This window comes from Strix uralensis, chromosome Z (genome assembly GCF_047716275.1).
Source record: "Strix uralensis isolate ZFMK-TIS-50842 chromosome Z, bStrUra1, whole genome shotgun sequence".
In the NCBI taxonomy this organism is placed as follows: Eukaryota; Metazoa; Chordata; class Aves; order Strigiformes; family Strigidae; genus Strix; species Strix uralensis.
Genome location: NC_134012.1, coordinates 51048366 through 51065979, shown reverse-complemented (window position 1 = coordinate 51065979; position 17614 = coordinate 51048366). Strand labels below are relative to the sequence as shown.

General features: G+C 38.0%; 1 protein-coding gene across 2 annotated transcripts in view; it reads right to left on the bottom strand.

Annotated features, from left to right (window-relative positions):
- The window catches only part of HSD17B4 (hydroxysteroid 17-beta dehydrogenase 4), a 72909-nt gene that overhangs the window by 47817 nt on the left and 7478 nt on the right, over positions 1-17614 (bottom strand). For both annotated transcript variants that reach the window (XM_074857305.1, XM_074857306.1), the window contains exons 5-12: positions 17056-17077; positions 16896-16942; positions 16061-16145; positions 14739-14926; positions 12391-12482; positions 11755-11779; positions 10042-10170; positions 1293-1399 (exon numbers count right to left, since the gene is read on the bottom strand). In XM_074857305.1, coding sequence (XP_074713406.1) covers positions 1293-1399; positions 10042-10170; positions 11755-11779; positions 12391-12482; positions 14739-14926; positions 16061-16145; positions 16896-16942; positions 17056-17077 — 695 coding nt within the window. The remainder of the gene's footprint in view (positions 1-1292; positions 1400-10041; positions 10171-11754; positions 11780-12390; positions 12483-14738; positions 14927-16060; positions 16146-16895; positions 16943-17055; positions 17078-17614) is intronic.

The window sequence follows — 17614 nt, the reverse complement described above, 5'->3', positions numbered from 1 at the left end:
CCCCTGCCCCTGTTCTAAACAATACCCTAACTGAAGAGGTTTACAGACTTACTAACACTTGCGTTCTGCATTATTCAGTCTATTTAGCCTCAAGTTTTCCCATCATCAATAAGAAAAATAAAGAGTGGAGTCTGAAGATGTTGCCTACTCTGCTTCCTCTCTTCATAGTTGTCATGGCTTGAGCTCAGAGGGCAACTGCGTAGGACAAAGCCACTCACTCCCCCTTCCCCCACAGCGCTGAGAAGGAGAAAATAAAGGAAAAGGCCCAGGAAACTGAGGAGGACAGGGAGGGATGACATCATTCTTTAAGGCACAGGCAAAAGACAGACTCATTAGGGGAGGAAAAAAAGAACTTAAATTTAATACAGACAGTAGCAACACCACTTAACAGACACAGTAGGACTTGAGAAGCATTACCACGTCTTGAAAACACCTTCCCCCCACCCCTCCCTTCTTCCTGGGCTCAGTTTTGCTCCCAATTTCTCTACCGCCCCCTCCACAGCTGCACAGGGGGCAGGGAATGGGAGGTGCAGTCACCCCCGCCGCTTCTTCCACCTCCAGGAGGAGGAAACTTCTGGCATTCTTCCTGTTCCAGTGCGCTTCTCCTCTCATGAGACAGTACTCCACAAACTAACTCCAACATGAGTCACACCAGGAGTCCCACTCCGACATGAGTCCCACAGGCACGTGGGTCACCCCTACGTGTTTCAATCCTCCCAACTACAACAGTGGAGGCTACTTCCCATGGGGTCCCAGTCTTCTTTGGGCACAGTCACCTGCTCCAGCATGGGGCACCCCCCCAGGCTGCAGGTCAGCATCTGCTCCACCATGGACCTCCATGGTGGCAGGGGGACAGCCCTGCTGTCTCACCACAGGCTGCAGGGGAGTCTCTGCTCCAGCATGCCTCCCCTCCTTCTCCCTTCTTCCACTGACCTCGGTGTTCACGCAGATGTTCTCCTCACAACTCCTCCTCACAAATCCCACAACTCCTCTCAGGTTCCCCTTCTTAAACACGTTATTGCAGAGGCGCAGCTAATTGGCTCTGCCTTGGCCAGAGGCAGGTCTGACTGGGAGTCAGGGGAGCTTTGAGAAGCTTCTCACAGGGGCCACTGCTGCAGCCCCCTCCCCTGCTACAAAAATCCCTGACACCCACTCAAACCAGGAAAACAGTTTAAAACCCACCTTTCTTTTTGCAGACTGCAAGCCAGATTAGAAGTTGGTAAGTAAAATAAGTCTCTCTGCTTGAGGTATTCAACTAACTTTGAGTGCATCTGGTAGACAGAGGTACTTACCATGTCACCAGATGAAAGGACCACTGATCCAGAGCTTGTTGAATTCATAGAAACATTCCCTTGAGACTCTATCTGACTTAGAGCATCATTCAATACAGTTATGGACTCTAGAGAAAGGAATTGAAAAAAATCACTTATAAATAGCCATAGATGAGACATTCCGGTTAGACACACAACAAACATGCCAGCAAATGGGAGATAGCCTGGTGCTTCCCGATTCATTTTTAAAAAAAGAAATATACTTCTGTAAATTGAGCATAGTGCTGTATTTTATAGGCATCTACATAACAGCTGATAAGTGATCTCTTCTTATGAACTCTACATAACTTACATTCAATGAGTTCTGCACCCAGCAGTCGACTGTAACACCTATATAATTCAAGTGCCCGAAACGCAACTGATGCTATACATCACCATTCAAGACAAGAGGAAATTGCCAGTAAATATTTTGGTTTATTTCCTGAACCACAGTCTTAAGAAGAAGATAATGAGCATCACATTTCAACTGACTCAGAAGTAAACACCTGAAAATTAGTACTGCTTTTCTTATCTTGAAAACTATTTGCAATACAAGACAGGTGTCATCTCCAATTAAAAAAAAAATAAAATAATAAAATAAAAAATAAAATAAAAAATAAAATAAAAAATAAAATAAAAAATAAAATAAAAAATAAAATAAAAAATAAAATAAAAAATAAAATAAAAAATAAAATAAAAAATAAAATAAAAATAAAATAAAAAATAAAATAAAAAATAAAATAATAAAATCATATCATATCATATCTGAGGCTTGCACAATGCCAAGGTAACAAGCAAGATGATGCATGGCTGAGATATAGAACTCAGCTATAGTAAAGGCAGGCCATCAAGAACAGGTTGCTCCTTGAAGCTCAATACGGCTAAAATCAGTATTAAACATTTATGTGTTGGAAAAAAATAAATCAAAAAGTGGTGAGAATCATGCACAGAAAAATAAAAACTTTAAATCAGAAGAGTGCAAAATCATTATTTAACTCCCTTTACCTTGAAGCCACGCCCCTCTACCTCAAAACCCCTATACCCATACTGACTTGTACTGTTGGTCTATTGCACAGCAATCCCATAAATATCCTGCAAGTTAGCTCCCTACCCTGTTGCAGAATCATGATTTCCCAAACTATTTCTTGCCTCCCAGTCTCACTGCCAGAATCATCATAATGTTTTATTTGTGGCCTGAATCTCATGAAGAAAAAGGAGTATCAACAAAATAAACATACACTGTCATCTCTTCTGCCAAAGACAAGTTCTACCTTTGGGTACAAGTGCTGTCACAAGAAGACATAAGGTTATGATGTTTATGAAATGTGAAAATGTGCAAAACAAGAGATTTGTAACTTATAAGAACCCTTTAAAAGATAATCCCTTTTATCCCTTTTTTCATCATGAAATGTATGAATGAAAAACAATAGTGAGATGCTGGGAGAAGTAACAGTCTGTTTCTACCTTTCCCGCACCAACCAAACAAAGGCTTTTGCATTGCTTTAAAATCTTCAAGGGAAAATACAGCTTTGACCTCCAAGTAAATCTGAGTGTTTCCTCAACTTTTCATGTCTACAACCGATTTCCAAGCAGGAACACAACTATCATTCTTAATGGTGAAATCTGAAAAGATTATCAACATGTGTTTCACATGCAATGTCATCATCAAGACAAACAGTATAAAAGCAACCTGTCATTTAATAATGGTGCAGGATACTAAAATCTCCTCTTCAAAGAGTCTTTCTTCCAGAATATGTGGTATGACTGGACTGTCAAATTGGTGAGCTGGCTACTGTCTGGCTGAACACAGAGATCACAGAACAGTTTGAGTTAGAAGGATCCTTTAAAGGTTATCTAGTCCAACCCTTCCTACAATAAGCAGGGACATCTTCAACAAGATCAGGTTGCTCAAAGTCCCGACCAGCCTGACCTTGAACACTTCCAGGGATGAGGCATCTACCACCCCTCTGGGTAACCTGTTCCAGTGTCTCACCACCCTCACAGTAAAGAATTTCTACCTTGTGTCTAGTCTGAGTCTACCCTCTTTCAGTTTAAAACCATTACCCCTTGTCCTATTGCAACAAGCACTTGTAAAAAGTTTGTCCCTATCTTTCTTATAAGCACCTTTTAAGTACTGAAGGGTTGCAACGTCTCCCCAGAGGTTCTCTTCTCCAGGCTGAACAATCCCAACTCTCAGCCATTCTTCACAGAAGTGTTCCACCCCTCTGGTCATTTTTGTGGCCCTCCTCTGGACCCACTTGAACAGGTCCACGTCCTTCTTATGTTGGGTGCTTCAGACCTGGACACAGTACTCCGTGTGGGGTCTCATGAGAGCCAAGTAGAGGGGGAGAATCCCCTCCCTCGACCTGCTGGCCACACTACTTTTGATGCAGCCCAGGATACAGTTGGTTTTCTGGGCTGCCAGTGTACATTGCTGGCTCATTTCCAGGTTTTCATCCACCAGTATTACTAAATTCTTCTCCACAGGGTTTCTCAATCCCTTCATTCCCCAGCCTGTACTGATACCAGGGGCTGCCCCGTCCCAGGTGCAGGACCTCATGAGGTTCACATGGGCCTACTTCTCAAGCTTGTCCAGGTCCCTCTGGGTGGCATCCCTTCCCTCAGGCACGTCAGCTCAGGGTGGTGTCATCTGCAAACTTGCTGAGGGAGCACTCAATCGCACTGTCTATGCCACTGATAAAGATATTGAACAGTACTGGTCCCAGTACATACCCCTGAGGGATACCACTCACCACCAATATCCATATGGACCTTGAGCTGTTGACCATAACCCTCTGAGTGCATCATCCACTGAACAGTACACCTATCAAATCCATGTCTCCAATTTAGAGAGAAGGATGTTGTGAGGGACCACATCAAAGGCCTTACAGAAGTCCAGATAGATGACGTCCATAGCTCCTTCCTTGTCCACTGTTATTCCATCACAGAAGGCTGGTCAGGCAGAAGGTTGGTCAGGCAGGACTTGCCCTTGGTAAAGCCACGCTGGCTGTCTCAAATCTCTGTCCTCCACATGCCTTATTATAGCCTCCAGGAGAATCTGTTCCATGATCTTTCCAAGCACACAGGTGAGGCTGACAGGTCAGTAGTTCCCATGGTCCTCCCTTCTACCCTTTTTAACATGTGAGATGTATCGTTCACCCTTAATGTCAAAGGCCTCACCAAAACTGTTTTTATAAATTTTGGCCTACTTTTATATTTGTTATCAGCAACAGCACTTGACCTGGATCATACCAGAATCATTTAATAACACTCTCATTGATTTTCAAAGCTTCTTATACAGAAAAAGCTGTCTTTAAGGATGGAATGTTCTTTCAAGGACTCCTGGGTTTATTTCTTATATCTATGACAGACATAAACTGCATGTATCTATGGTTCTAGGCCCAAATTTCTTGAGATGTATCAGCAGAAAGTGTATGTTATCCTTCATGTTTCAAGGTGGTTTTCATCCTTTAATATCAAAGCTACTTTTAAGCTGCCACACTTCAGGTTGCCTTAAAACGTAAGCACCAAATACATGCAGCAAAGCTTTTTTTCTTTTTTCTTTTTTTAAAAAAGGGGAAAAAATGTTAATTTCTTTTTCCCACCCCCCAAGAGTTAGAGAAATCTTCCAGTTAAGAACCCCAGTGCTGACATATTCCTTTCATCTTCCAGGGACTGCTAGAGTAGCATGCAACCGAAATGTCTCAACATACTAATTTCAGTCTTCACTGCTCTTCTGATGCCTGGTGTAAGAAACTGGATGACTACTATAGCATTATATTTACAGTAACATTCTAGCAGTTGATCAGATATGAATCTTTCACATGAGACAGGGTTACACCTTCAAAGAACGTAGAAATTAGATTATTGCCTTAAGAAGTACAAAGGTTATGATCAAATATATTGTTATGAGCTAACAATGTGATATGAGATTGCCAAAAAAGATAAAACATTACAAAATCACTGATAAGTGAGTTTTGGACACTGATAGGGACAGTTCAATAGTCTTTATTTTGCATTCAAGTACTGAAAATAAAAGAGGTGGGGAGGGAACCACAGAACAGTACAAGTTTTCAGTCATGTAAACACACAAGAAAGTCTGAAATTAAGGTTTCAGCAGTAGACTTAACTATGACAGTTTGTACTTTTCAATACATGACTCTACAAACTGAGTAAGGTTCTTCTAAGATCCAAGAAATAGCTCAAAAGGTATAATTTTGGCAGAAACAAACCCAGTAGGAAATGTTTTCATTAATATAATTATTTTTAACATTGGGTTTAGGGTATTTAAGTTGTTATACTGTCAGTGAACTTTAAAACCTACTACCCCAGCATGGACTGCTATTATAGAGCAAATGATTAGCAGACAGCAGGGAAAGATTAACCTGAAGAGCAAAGGTTGAAAATAGTCATGGCAAAGCCACTTGTCTCTTTTGAAAAGTACTCCTTTTACTTTCCAGTTAGGGAACATTGCATGTGAACCATACCCCTTAACTATGGAGGAAACAGCACCTTTTTGAACACATATGGAGAAAGCTGAAATTGAAGCTGGAGCAGTTTTCTCGTTATGCAAAATTTTTCTTTATAGACACACAAAGCACACATACACACCTATGTGTTTTATATTAATTTGCTCTATACCAGAGATAAGCTTTTGAAATGTGCCAGAAAGTCAGCCAGTGAGAATACTCAAGTTGTTTTCTGTACATAGACAGTTTTTAAGAGAATTAAAAATGCACATGAACGTAAGCAGATTACAGACCTCTAAAATACTAGATGTAGCTGAAACTGGCTCATATCTTCACAACTGAGGAAATGGAGACACAGAGAGAGAGACTGCCTCATATGGGTGACAGACATAATTAATTCTGTTTTTCTAGATAATAAAAACTCTAACATACTAACCTGTGCAATATATAGTACAGAATGCTGCATGCAGAATACAATCTGCAAGACAGGGATGGTTGTCTTCCACCTATCTCAACATGATTTGATGTCCCCTTTGCCTAACAGGAAGAATCCAACTAGGACACAAGAGCAACTAGTGTACTGTGGAGGCAAGGACTACTGGGTCTAGTTTTGCCTGAGAAGGAATACAAGAAGACAACATGACAACCTACTGCACATGTAGCACACATTCTGAAGCTTCTGTATCACATTTAATTTGGTCTTTCTGCTTATGCACAGGCATAGAAGCCCAGGACCTCTCAGCATCTCAAAACATGGAATCATGTTAGCATGACAAATATGTCAGTTCACTAGAGCCAGCCGCAAATGAGAGCCTGAGCAATTCTTTTCTAGTACTAGTTAAGCCAAGTCACACTATTCTGCAATTGCTAGTGCCTAAGGGCATACAGGGAGCCAGTACAGTGACTCACTAATGTACACTAAAAGTGGATTCTGTGTCCTAACCTTAAGGCTCTGATTATGCCTAACTTAATGCCTAACTTAATCTGCTTGAAAGATGGCTTGTTCTGAAATGAAGTAAGCTAAAACTATTATTTCAGTTTAATCATTAGTAAGAAAATTACATCATCATGCAAATCAGGAAAAAACTCTAACACGTAAGTCACTGCAGATTCACTGCTGCCTCAGAGGCAGTGACATTTTCGTGTTACGTTAAACAGATGGTTACCTTTCATTCCTGACAAAGTGAATGTAGGAGAATACACACCAGCAAAACTACATATTCCACTTCTTCAGCTTCCTTAGGTCTAAATTCTCACATAGCTTCTTAAAAAAAAAGTGCATTCTCAGATTTTTCTGTTGTTAAAAAGACATAATATAGCAAATGCACAAGTAATCGTATCTTTTGCTAGTTAACAGGACTATACCTGAAACTGTGTGGGAGTACAGAGGAACTGGCAGAACTTCTCCAAGTAAATTAAGGATTAAGACTGTACAATTTAAGGAATAACTACAGAGAACATTCAAAGACACCCGAGGCATTAAAAGGAAAGTTAAAAGGCAGGCATAGTTACACTGACTGTGCCAGTTTTTTGGGGTAAGGGGAGGAGTTTGGGCAAAAGACTGTACTGCACAATCAGCAGCTGCTTGTCTAGAAATATGTAGGCTAACTACCAAGAAAGATTGCTTTACTGAGCACATTATCATGATTTCTGAGAAACTTCAATGAGTTACTGAATCTACATCAACTGCCAAATCAAGTGACAATTATTTCCTATTAATTAAAATTGCACTAACCCTATAAAAGCATATTCTGGTACACAAGCAAGAGTTTTTTAGATTTATTCAGTTTATGTGCCAAGAGAACAAGATAAGCCTACAAACTGAAGAAGTCCTTAAAAAAAGTCAAAAAAAGATGGAAAGAAATCTTTTTACTTAAACTGGCTTTAAGAAAAAACTTAGTGTTTTCATTTCTTAGAAGACCACCACTAAACATAAAGATGAGACATTACTTCCATTTAGTCTTCAAGAGTTCAGCATCTCCAACAGAACAACTTTGCCTAAAATACGCAACTATGAACATGCTCTAGTTAAACATTAAGTGAGTGCTTTACTAGGCAGGGCTCTAAATGCATAATCATTCAGACATTAGATGTGGAGTATTTTATTTATTTTATTTATTAAATTTATTTATTTATTAAATTTAAGAGAATTACTTCCCCCTATGCATGCAAAAAAGAGAATTCTAAGTAAAAAGTACTTGTGTCCAAGTATTCAGCTACATGTGCTACACATGTAAGAAAAAATTACCTTTAAAAAAACCTCCACCAACCAACAGATGACACACTTTTTTTGTAATCTAGAACAAATAAAGTCAAACTGCTCTTATCAGTATGTCCAACTTATGAAACAAGATTAACATCTCCGATTATGGGATTTTCTACTATATTACAAGCAAATACTTTATCTAATTGATATTTTTTTATAATTATACATAATGGTTAGTACACAATTGCTCTTCACAGCACCAAATTACTAAAATTAATGAAATCTTCTGGGAGAGTTTTAACTTCCAGATATTAGGTACTGTAGCTTTTCATTTTTAATGCAAGTACTCTCATTAGTTTCCGTTATTGAATAGTTGAATACCTCAAGCAATAAAGCTGAGACTTTGTTAGTAGAAAAAACTTTTAATATAGAACTAAAAATTCTATTCAGCTAACTACTTCAGAATTTTCCTCAGCCATTCTGCTGATTCTCACATACAAATTAATGCAAGAGTTTTCAATCAGCCTGGTAGTATCTGTGGCTTGATGTCACTGAAAGGACAATGCTGTATTTTTGGCTCAGTTCCTAATAAAATAGAAGCTAAGGTATGTACACTGCATAGGAGACTCATGCTAATGTAGTATTTATGATTTCCTGACTGTAGAATTCTGCTATGTTGTACTGTAAGAACAGAAGTCCAAAATCTTGTATTTCTTCCTGACACCATCAAGAGGCAGATGTGGAATATCATATGCAATGCTGAAGCAACTTTCGAAAGAAATTCCCATCTACCACTTTTTTTCCCTCTACTAGCAACCGATAAAAATAACATATTACATGTGAGAGGTTGGAGAACAGATCAGAAGCTATAAAGCTGGAAGTCTGTTGTTATAAATACCATTCCATAGCAGGACAGAGAACATTTATAAACTGACATACATTTGGAAATGGGACATCCATAAGCCAAAAATCACTGAAAACAGTGAGTAAGGTGGTGCAGAACTACTCTACAGCTGGTTACATTCCTCTGCCAAGATCTGAAGGAAAGGACAAAGTGTCTCCCACTCTGATTTTAGTTTAGGCATCTAAAAACATATCCCTACAGTTTTAACATAATGCCCTAATGAATATTGGGACCAACAGCTTAAACATCTACTGTGTATCTAAGTATCTTTGAAATTCGTCATTGTACATAAGGATGCCTCTTCACCTCCTCCCCCAAACAAATGCTGACATTTCTTATTTTGACAAATACTCAATCTTTGACCTAAATAACAACCCGCATAATAACAAAACAATCATCAGTGATACTAAGCCCATGTAATGCACACTAACAAACTAAAGGTAACATCTTGGAAAGCAGTCAGAAAAATTAGTCACTATGGTTCATTTATGAACTTTGACAACTACAGATCTAAATAAAGAGAGACATAAAACAACAAAGAGAAAGCTTGGAAGATTCTGAAAGAGAAACAAGTACGGCAACAGGAAAGATCGGAGTAAATTTGACTAAAAAAACCCCCAACCAACTAACAAATGAGGGGAAGGAGCAAAGAAGTAAACAAAGCATCGGAAGAGAGAGTCATTTTGGTCACCAGCCAAGGGACTGATGTTACCCAGGAACACGAGGCAGTACAGAAGAACTTATTTGCTGTGTTATACCAAGAGACAGAGCTTCTTTGGTATGGAAATATCCACAAAAAAACTACAATTATAGGAACTGAAAATACAATCTTTCTATTATACTGCTACTACCTCTATGTAGGTGCAATCAAACAAAACACTACCATTAGTCTGGCTGTAATACATAAAGTAACAGTGATGTTGCTTCCCTAGAAACTCTTAAGATAGATAAAACTGTCTTAGTTCTACAGGTAAGAACACAAATTTCCTTAAAAAGATCTGACTGTACTGAAACAGTAGATGATTACACGCTTACAAAAGAATTCACTGGTTCTGTAAAATTCTGAAGTAAGGTTTCAGCAAATGTCTGACAAGAAAGCATTTTCTAAGATTTGCTTGCCCAAACTATCCACATTATCCAAGTCCCCTTTACCTTGAATACTTCTGGGTTTGCTGGCGTTATCAAAGTCACAGACCTTCTCCCATTTATCTCTCACTGCTTCAGGTGTCATTGGCTGATTCTTTCCTCTGACAATAGCACCCAAGGATCGCTCCCAGCGCACTAATGGGAAACATGAGCCAGAGAGTTCAAGTGACAAACAAAAGAACTTTTAGTTTCTTCAGATCAATTTCATCTAGTTTGTTACTTTCAAGATGATACAATATTATAAGTACTCCAATTTAACTCAATAGTATAACTTCAGGCTCACTGCTTTTAACTACAAGGAATAGGACTGGTTTTAAATTTCACTAAAGCCACAACAGACTCATCACTCTCTGAAAATACTACATCTGTTTTAGGATTCTGTCTAGTGAAGAGCTGTAGCTAGTATGTATCTGCAGACATTCTCTTCTGCTATGATTTTGGCTACAAATGCTCAGGAATCTTCCAAAAGCCTTGGAAAGCTAAGGGAAATGTGAAAACCACTTGTTATCTATGAAAAAATATTCAGTAGCCAGTATCTCAAAATGGTCCCTGAAGTTGTATTTCAATACCGAAACTTAAGAGAAACTGGTAAATTTCTCTTAATCAGTTCTGGAAGGATACAGACTTCCTGGATTGCAACTAATCCTTAAATCTGTCATGTTGGTTTCGCTCTTAATTAGCAATAGACAATGAATAAGGCCATACTGGTACCTCACTAACAACCTAGTTTCACTTTAAAGACTTCAACAGTAGCTATTATAATGTTGAAAAAATAGTATTTCCTTTTGACCAGAGAGAAGTCACAGATTTTCGGCTGTATTAAAACTCAACTTCTCGTGGAGGGCAGCAAGCAGTTTTACACTGCTGCCCCGATTTGTTTCATCTGTTTAATACACTTCCTAGGAAAAGCTATTCCAGTGTCACCAGAACATTTACAGCTAGTTAGAAATCTACAAAATCTTTATCAAGTGGGCAAAAAAATATTTTGGAAGAAGGGGGAACCACTTCTTGAATTAATGGCCCTACTGCTACTATTAATGTGATATTCACATAGGCTGAAAAGTCCTTATGCAGTTCCGGAAAATAATGCTGGTACTAGGTTCAACATATTTAGGAAAATAATGGAGACAATTCATACACTGAATTAAGTTTTCCATCTTGTAAACCCTCAGTATTGTCTGTGAGTTTTATTTATGTTCATATTTAAGCTAGTTACTGGAGTCACTCAAGGAAAATACTTTGGTAGCATAGATACTGGTTAAGAAGGCTAACTGCCTCAACATGTTAATGCATATCAGTAGTATTTTTATAAAAGTATAAATAAGGGTGGAAAGCAACTAAAAATCAGCCTGTTTACCAGCATGTACCACTTTTATACCATGAAAAATCAAAGTTATTAAGACAAGGCATCAACGTATACTAGCACCAGGAGATTCTTCTTGACTTCAATTACACCCTTGGGATCCAAAAGTTAAGGTTACTTAAGCAGATTTTAGTTTACTATCACTCAGCTCAAAAGCATAACAAATCACATTTCTTCCATGCGTAGTGAAATTTGTGACTTTTACTTAAAATAAGCAGTCTCTCCAAACCCTAAGCTTTTGCTAATCTCTCCCTAAATAAAAATGTCTTGAGCAGAGGTTAACTGCAAAGATGATTTGCACACTTTGTCAATTCAACAAACAAAACAAAATTAATCTTGCAACACCAAGTACTTACATTTTCCAATCCATCCAGCTCCCACCTGCCAAGTAAAAAGAAATCAGCTTACCACAGGTTACAAAGCAAAGTTTTTTTAATGTAGGGAAACAAAATACTTCAGAAGAAACTCAACATAATAAAAATTTCTGAAATACTGCTGATTGTATTCAGCAGTTTAGTTAAGCACTGGAACACAAGCAACATAAACTCCAAGAACAAGATTAACAGCTTCCATCCAATTTATGAGCTAGTAGTTTGATGACGATACCTATAATGTATTCTGTAACTAAGTAATTCATCCTTCCTGGAAGTTGCTTTCTGTGTTTGAATGATTTAGAAAACAAAAACTTCTTTTGAAGTAGTTGCTTTGGAATCTTTTCAGACTTAGAAGGGTACAGTAAGAATTTTAACAATCCAATCAGTAGTATTTTGAGCACACATCAGAACTTGACAAGGTTGTTACTGCCTGATACTTGTCATATACAGCACAACAGGGTCAGTATTTCTTCTGTCTATGCTGAGTATGTAGTATCTCACATGGTAATTCGGTTTCAGCAAAAAGGTTAAGACTGGACAGGCTAAAGCGAATGATTGATTTCAGGGGAAGGGCAAAGAAAGGGAAAGATGGGAAGAAAGTGAATATAAAAAAATTACCTCAAACAGGCTGCCATTCTCCGCACAGCTCTCGTGGCAAAGCCAAAGAACTAAGGGAGCAACATACTCTGGTTTGAAAGCATCGACCAGATCTAGAGCAAATAGGAGGTAGGGAATCATAAAACAGAAATACTTGTATGATTTCACCAAATTATTCTTACTCTAACTTTCTGATGAACAGCAGAGCCAGGGAGAATTTAATCAACAGTGTTCTGCCATAAAAAGAAATTAAATGAAACATTTGAAGATTCGTTAAATAGAAATAACTCATGAGATGCATGTATGCCTCCAAACCCAATGACATTGGTTCTCAGCCAGACAGATGAAACGTGCAGACTGCAAGGCCAGGTAGCTTCCTAAATTTCCATCTGACAAGCAGCCTGAAATAAGGACAAGTCACCTAGGCATAATCCTGAGGTGTACCTGAGAAATTCCCCTTTTAATTTGCTAGCCAGTTATAAAGAGAAGACAATATGAAAAGAACTGCAGCTGCTGAATATTTGAGAAACATTCTGGGATTTTCATTGTCATCTGGCACAAGAGAAAACTATCTGAAAATGGAGATATTGTCATGGACCAGAGTGTGGTTGTCCAGGCAGTCTTACCACATGCTATCCGCTGTCTGAAAAAATACCCCAACCAACCTTAATTTCCTTTTCCAGTTTTTAGAATGTTATTCTTTTAATGGCAATAGATACATAGCTGTTCCTCAGCTAAAGGTCAGCAAGCATTTTCAAATACACCCTGACAGATGAAGAGCTAGGAAAGTTTAGTATTACAGGTACTTCTTTAATACCCAAGCTGAAGTAAAAGAATTTCATTTTTCGGAAGTTCCACAAAGGTAAAAGGAAATTGAACTCCATTTAATATGGCATGCTGTAAGTGCATAACAAAAGGCTTAGCCTTTTCTAAAGTATTTCACTTTATGCCACACACCATTTAGTATCAAAAATTAGCACGAGACTGTTACCACTAATGCTATTAATCTACTATTAAATGAATTAAGAAATAGGTGGTAGAAGTTAAAAAAACACAGAAAAGATGCGAACTACAGTTAGAGTTCTAGCAAGAACAGTAAGTGGGCCAAGTTGAACATACATAACTATGGCAATGAATGCTAAAGCTTGCAGACGTGTAAAGACAAACAGGAAAGTACTAAGATAACAAGGATAATTTAGTAAGACATGAAGATGTTTTTAAAGTTCTGATGTCCAAACCTTTTAAGAGTATTTGAAAAACTGGACAGGGAGGGAGGAAGCAAGGTAAGAAATAAATGATCAGAACTGTAACTATATTATAGGGAGAACAAAGGATCTCACTCTTCTTAAAATGACTAAGAAACAAAATTAGGAGATGGTTTTATCCCTCAGTGCAAATATCTTCAGGAAATTCCAACTACTGAGCTTCACTTTGTGCTCCAGAAACTCAGGGCTGCAAGCTTAACATATTTGACTCTTCTGTAAGTAAGTGCAATAAATCCCTGGAACCTACAACATACCAGAATACTTACATAGAACTTAATTAGTCAAACAGAATCATACATTCAATCCATGCATGACTGTATAAAATATATTACTCTTCAATATCTTGTATATCAGTCCGAAAAATGTAATTATTCTCCTAGTTTTGAAATCTGCTTATCACTAGGGAAAAGAAGGGTGGGAGGGAAATGAAATAGAATGATTCTAGAAGACTGAGAGCAATTTTCTTTTACAGGCTTTTCTTCCCCAATTCTGTTTCTTCCAGTCATTTGCCAAAGTAGTTACTCTATTTATCCTAAATTTATACTTTACACACAGCTGTCTCCTACAATGTCCTTTATATAGACTTTCCAATGCAGTGTTCTGTTAAAACCTGTTCAAGCATTCAAAGATTAGTAACTATGTAATAAAGAAAAATGTAATATATTAGGCAACTCAGTTCATTATCATCACCTGCTGAACATGGAACAAAGTACACATGACATGTTGTGCAAAAACCAGTATTTTGCAATTAGACAATATTATAACAAGTGCAGACACCTTATGCACATATCTGATTCCACAACTGATGAAACAAACAAGCCTTTCCACTACCCTAGAAGAATCTTGAAAGAGACTATAATTAAAAGCATCTTGCCACATGGAATTGCTTTTGTGAATTACAAAAATTGCTTATATTGTGGCAGAAAATAAGAATTCCTTATAACAGACAAAGGAAGTTGACAGTTCAGAGACAAAAAGACAGTAGGAACAACGAATTAGCAGTGCATGAAGTGTAAAGGATTTACATTTTCTAAGAGATAAGAAAGTTAGCTGTGCTTCAATTCACTGAAAAATATCAGTACATGTAGACCTTAAATGATTCACCTTGTGGCATGACAGTCTGGGTTAGTCTGGATCCAGCAGTAGGAGCAATTGTGTTGCAGTGGATGTTATACTTTCGGCCTTCAATTGCAACTGTGTTTGAAAGACCCAAAAGGCCAAGTTTTGCAGCACTGTAGTTTGCCTGACCAAAGTTTCCATATATTCCAGCAGCTGAGGAAGTCATAATTATTCTTAGGGAAGAAAAAAAAAAGGTCAATGATTTCTTCAAGTTGTTTAAATCTACATAACCGCATTTTCCAGCTTTGGCATTATGTTCTCCATTTTCCACAAAACAACAGTGTGCAAACAAGAAAACATTATTTGTTGTTTTTGCTAAGAAACAGATGCCTATTTTATGTTTGACTGATAGCAAACATCTGACCAATCCTGAAGCATTGTCATAGTAGCAGAAAACTAACAAATTCATGAGCCTTTTTGAGTTATACTGCAAAACTAGAACAGACATTCTGTGACAACAGAATATGATATAGAGAAAAGTATCTTCTCTCGATGTTCTAAGCGCACTTCAAGTGGCGTTATTCTTATAACTAGTAAATGGCTTCAGCGGTCAGAATAAAATTATTTTATTGAAAATTACTTCACCTTAATATCTATCTGATATGTGAAGATGCATTCTTACAGAGTTCTCATTCAAAGAATCCTAATGTGCGTTAAACACATGAAGAAAGAAGTTAGCAAAGTCTTGCTCTTTGCTGTCCCCTAACATTATTGCTGTGGAGATGACTGAACTGCTCACAAGAAAGCTCTAAAACAACTGCAGTTCAACAACGGAAGTGAAAAAACTTAAAAGGTCTGAATTCACTGCACTCCTTCAACTAACAGTAATGCATACTAAAATAGACTAAGAACACTCCTACAACATCTGAGACAATTATGTTTGTCCAAAGGAGGGAAAAAAACCCCAAAACCCAACCCTGAACAAAAAAAAAAAAAAATACCCACAAGCAGAACTGCATGTACCTGTCATTTGAGTAAGAAGGAGCAGGAGATGAATCCCTCAGACTTGCAGCAACATAAAAGTAACAAGTATTTCTAACTAGTCCTTGTGAAAAGAAATGGTATTTCTATAACCCTACAGCTCCTGTCTGGGATATTTGCATCTACAAGGAAAAAACCTTTAAACATTTGGCTGGGGAGGCAGAGACGGGTGTAGAACTAAAGGGATAAGGGCTTACACATTCGGACTGATTTCATTACATCCCAGTGACAGTGAAAGAAAAGGATGCAGAACTCCTCCTTCACTGTCAGGGCATGCAGCAGTCTATTATACTGTACTGAAAAAGCTAAAAAGAAGAAATTTTTACCTGCCAAATTTCTGATTTTTCATATGATTCCATGCAGCTCGGGTGACCAGGAACGATCCCCTCAAATGAGTTCTATGAATTATATCTAGGAACAAATTAACGTCAGCTTAATAATTCCAGGATTTTATCTCCCAACTTGAAATACACCATTTGTTTCTTCTTCATGACAAAAACTGCACCTCTTCACACTCTGAAACTGTTACTAAAAAAGTGGTGGGCTTTTTTTCTTTTCTTTTTTATAGATCATTTTGAAATGCTTGCATGAACATACAATGATCACCTCTTCTGCCTCTTCGATGGGGCTCTCCTGTATCGAGCTCACAAGCAGTCAAAATTCCTGCACTTAAGCACAGCCAAACAAGGACTACGGAAGCTAGACCATCTTTGCACAAGTTGCCTCAACTAGCTTATCCCCACATACCACCTCAGTGAAGCTTCCCCCTCTTCTTCTGTCCCTTGGCACATCAGCTTTCCTTCTTCTGTTGTTAGTTCTGGGTCTTTTAAGACTGTTTAGTATTCAGCAAGTCAGTGGTGGCACTCACAAAAATTACTGTATGTGTTTCACATCGCTCTTTTTTGTATTCCACTCAGCAACTAGGAGCAGCAGTTAGAACTTTTGTTTCCCTTTGAAACTACATACACCTACTACACATTGCAGCACAGATCTGGTTTGTAAACCAAACACAAGCAGCTTAGTGGTAAGCTTTCAGGGCAAAAGATAATTCTCTCATCTGGCAGACAGCCTTCCCTGCCTTCTCTTCTCCCTTGTACCAATGGGAGGGATGTACCTTTCACCTTTCACACATGAAGTACGTTTTAAAGTTTATCAACTCACCCCAATCTTCATCACTTATCCGAACAAATGAACGGTCTCGTAGGATCCTAAAATGAATCATTAGGAGAACAAAACCAAACAAAGAGAAAGAGATAAACAGGTATTTAAACAAAAGTGACAACCCACAATCAAATGGGAAAAAACCTTCAGGTTTACTCACCCAGCATTGTTTATAACAATGTCTGGAAAAAAAAAAAAAAAAAAGAAGAAATTAAGTGAAGTGTATAAGTGAATACACTGATAAAATACAAGCTTGTTTCTATTTTTCTCCAACTTCTAAAAATATATTAGACAAGAACACTGCACACATACATCATATTATTATTCTATAGCTCCTTGCCCAGAACAGTGGAACTCCACCTATGGACAATAATTAAGACAAAATACTTCAGTACAGGAAAGTCTTGACCTGCCAACATAACAAAGCCTGACAGAGGGGTATAGCTGAGAAGCGCTGGCTACCTTGGAACACAATACCTGCAGGATGCAGCCATCCTGCAGTTTTGCACCTTCCTTTGAATTCCAGAGAGCTCCCGATTATGCAGTTTGTGCCACCATCTTTGTTGCACTAGCCCAAATGATAACTAAAAGAACCACGGAGTCACAGAGTCACTAAAGCTCTGGATCATAACAATTTTTTATCAAATATTTAATTTGGTTCCTGTTGGCTTTGATCATGTGTATTTTTAGCCATTTAACCGTGAGTTAAAAATCATATA